General features: G+C 38.1%; 1 protein-coding gene across 1 annotated transcript; it reads right to left on the minus strand.

The window, feature by feature from the left end:
• Window positions 1-637: 637 nt before the first annotated feature.
• LOC104088732 (uncharacterized) lies at window positions 638-2,665 on the minus strand. The gene is made up of 2 exons (XM_009593463.4): window positions 2,537-2,665; window positions 638-2,391 (listed from the first exon to the last, which is right to left on the minus strand). The coding sequence occupies exon 2, from the start codon at window positions 2,298-2,300 to the stop codon at window positions 1,050-1,052; it is 1,251 nt and encodes a 416-aa protein (XP_009591758.1). The 5' UTR covers window positions 2,301-2,391; window positions 2,537-2,665; the 3' UTR covers window positions 638-1,049.
• Between the last annotated feature and the right edge of the window lie 811 nt (window positions 2,666-3,476).

A 3,476-nucleotide genomic window follows, 5' to 3' on the forward strand; every position in this document is an offset into this window, starting at 1 on the left:
ATTTTAAAAAATGATGGTCAAACCATATGCAGAAGCAGAGTATCAAGCAGCTTTCGCAGCTTATATAGTAAAAAAGCTTCTGCATGCAAATGAAATGTAATAGAGATATTGGTCTACATCTTGCTTCAAATTCCATATGTCGTGAAAGATCGAAACAGTCAAACAAATACAGCCACTTTACTCATAAAACGATTGGGTCAGATTCGTTGCTACCAATTTTACTAACTCAATGACTAGCTAGTAGATATCCTTATCTAATCTGTTCGACATACCATAATTGATTATAATTGTAATTAGCAAGAACCACATGATATGGGCACTCTAACTTGAGTTTAGTTACAAGGATTTGTAAGAAACTTATTAGTATGTGAAAATTAGTAAATATTGTATCAGTTTTATGAAACTATGGCTTTAGTTTAATGGATATTATTATGAATAAATAGAAAGATTTTATTATAAATGTTTTTTCCTCATTAAGACCAACGGAAAACACTATTTAAACCTCCAAAGCTAGAGGGAATTATCAAGTTGAACATTCTCTTCTTTTTCTACGCCACCATAAGGCATTAGTCCACAATTGATATTGATAAGAACGAAAAGACCATAAATGAAAAAATATTAAAAAATGCACGACAACTTCCAAACAAAGTAAAACACCAGAAATACATTTATGAAATGTGAATTTTCATTGTATATCATGAACTTTAATCAAACTTAGAGAACAAGCAGATAGAATTTATATTGGTTCTTAACCAAAGTACCTAATACATGCAGCAGCAGTTGCTTATTCTTGAGAAAGCCTCATATCAAGAAATTCCACCATTATAGTGAATCCCAAAACTAGAGGCAGCTAAACATGTATGCATACAATCTTCCAACTGGAGTCAGGGGCAACACTGATTCTTGTCTATATTGGGGAATTGTTTCTACCCAAGTCGCCTTAGAGTTGGCAATAAACACGATGACATGAAAGTGATAACCATTGGCAAGGAGACCTAATTGAGTTGAGAGAAGAACTGGGAGACTATACCTTATTCATTCATAGGCCATCAATTCAATCTTCTCCTTCTAGGTTCACGGAAAAGTCCACTATCTACATCAGAAAGCCTCGACAAAATGCTTCTTCTCCTGGAAGCCAAGGAAGATCGACCTACAGGCAGATTGCGAGTATCAGTTGTAAGGTTTTCCAGCCGAACAACAGTGTCAGAGACTTCATTTGCTTGAGAAGAGGAAGGAACAGATGTAGAGGAACTTGACCCTGCTACTGCATCCAGTGACCGATTATCTGACTGTATGAAAGCAGCATCTCTTCTGAAAGAATCACCATCGTCTGTCGCTCCATGAACAGCATCTCCGTTACTTCTTTGGAGAAGCCGATCAGTGAGTGATGCTGCAAGGTCCTCAAACATCCGTTGTGCATTATCTAACTCTGATGAAAGAGAAGCTGCGCCTTCTGACAACACCCTCGAAATAAGACGGGAACGTAGTCTTCCGCTGCTTAAGGTATTAGCACTTTGCAACACATGAGAGCTTCTCACAAAATTCAAATTAACTCCATCAGCATCCTGTCGCTGCGGATGATGCCCCAATCCAATACTAGTCCTAATTCTTCTTAGTGCTTCTGCAACCGGGATGTGAGACAAACCTCGAGTCACACGCTGCTGTCTAACACTCTCTACTCGACGTGCCTTTGGCCTTGGCGGTATTTTCAAACCAGACTCCAGTTCCGTGATGCTTTCACCATCTCCATTACCATAAACCGGAGTAACATTTCCATCTGCAACCTCTCCTTTGCAGACAGGGCATTCCTTTGTAGTTGAATCAACATAAGGTAACTGATAAAAGCACGGCCAACAATATAGGTGGCCACAACAAGTCAAGATGGGTTCTTTTGCCATATCCAAGCATATATTACAGTCAAAAAAACTTCCACCATCATCATCTACCTTATTAACCACTAAATCCATCTCTAATGCCTTTGCTACCAAATGGGAACTATCCCTTTTGCATCCCCTCTCCACAGTCCTTTCTGCTACATCCAAAACACTCTCGCTGTTCTGAACTTGCATCTCACTATCCACATTACCAGAAGTATCAAGGGTAGTGCGAGCCTGACGCCATCTATGGCGCTGCAAAGCTCGAGCAGTGACAGCCTCAAGATGCCTAATTCTCTCCTCAATCCTAGAGTGAGCAGTTTCTAAATCATTCAACAAAGACCCTAATCCTACAGGAGAACCAGAAAGTGGGTCCAAAGGTTGTTGGTTCAAATCCAGATCCATCACCATATTATCATCCATCATCAAATTATCAGAAAATCCAGTCTAGTCCCCTACTGTTAGTTACCACTTCATTTCCAAGATACCATTTTTCAGAAGAACAAAGCAGTCAAGTCTAGATTTTGCCAAAAGAAAAAGTCAAGTATTAAATCAGAAGATAGGGTTTACATGGCCAACAAACAAGGGAAAAAAAGTAAACTTTATCCTAAATCTGAAACATTAAATGATGAAATGAAAAACCCAAATCAAAGATTTAAAACCTGCAGGAAGGATAAAATTCAGCAATCTGAAGGAAGAAAATTCCTTGATATGGCCGCCATCCCGTGCTTCTTGTGCTTGTACACACGGAAGAAGGAAGTGGGGTTGGGTTCGGGTTTTGTGTTTTGGGGGGGGGGGGGGGGGGGGGAGTTAATCTAGGGGCGCGCCAAAGGTGTCATGATATGGCTCAACTTTGGGTCACTGAATTTGGCCATTTGGGACCAACGAGGGTTAGCGGGAAATAAAGAATCGGTCTGTTAAGTTAGCGGAAAATTTGCTTTGCTAAGTTCGTTAAATAATTAATTTGGTTTAAGTCAATTTGAGCGACTCAAGAGTTTGAGTTAAAATTTGTTAAAAAAACATTTGAGTTAATTGTATTGAATCAAAGTGAGCTTAAAAGTGGATAATAATCTAGCCATCTAGGCCGTCCAACTAAAAACCTCTTTCTAAAGTTTATCTATTGCCTAAATTCTAATTAGGAGCACTACTGTGTTTGAATTAAAATAACAACATAAAGACTCTAAATCATTTCATAAAATATTTTTACTTCAGAAAAGATTTTACTATTTGTAATTATTTAATATTTTGGATAAATTAGAACACATGATGAAAGACAATGCATTGGATCCCCACCAAATAAAGAAGACGTACGAAAAGCAAAGTATAAAAAACAGACTTATAGGCAACCATCTTGAGATCTTTCTCAACATAAAGGGTGTGGATAGCTCTTTAAAGATTCATAGCCCGTTTGGCCAAGTTTATTTTCGGGCCAAAGTATCTTTTTTTGGCCAAAAGTCCAAAAGTATTTTTGACCAAAAATTGAGTTGTTTGACCAAGCTTTTGGAAGGAAAAAAAAAGTGATTTTGAGGAGAAACAGAAGCAGTTTTTGAGAAGTAGAAAAAAGTAGCTTCTCTCCAAAAAGTACTTTTCTGAGAAGCACTT

Source organism: Nicotiana tomentosiformis, chromosome 1 (genome assembly GCF_000390325.3).
Source record: "Nicotiana tomentosiformis chromosome 1, ASM39032v3, whole genome shotgun sequence".
NCBI classification, from domain to species: Eukaryota; Viridiplantae; Streptophyta; class Magnoliopsida; order Solanales; family Solanaceae; genus Nicotiana; species Nicotiana tomentosiformis.

What these genes read in the sequence shown, in the direction of transcription:
- LOC104088732 (XM_009593463.4), bottom strand. Translation starts at nt 2,300, where the DNA reads ATGATGGATGATAATATGGTGATGGATCTGGATTTGAACCAACAACCT.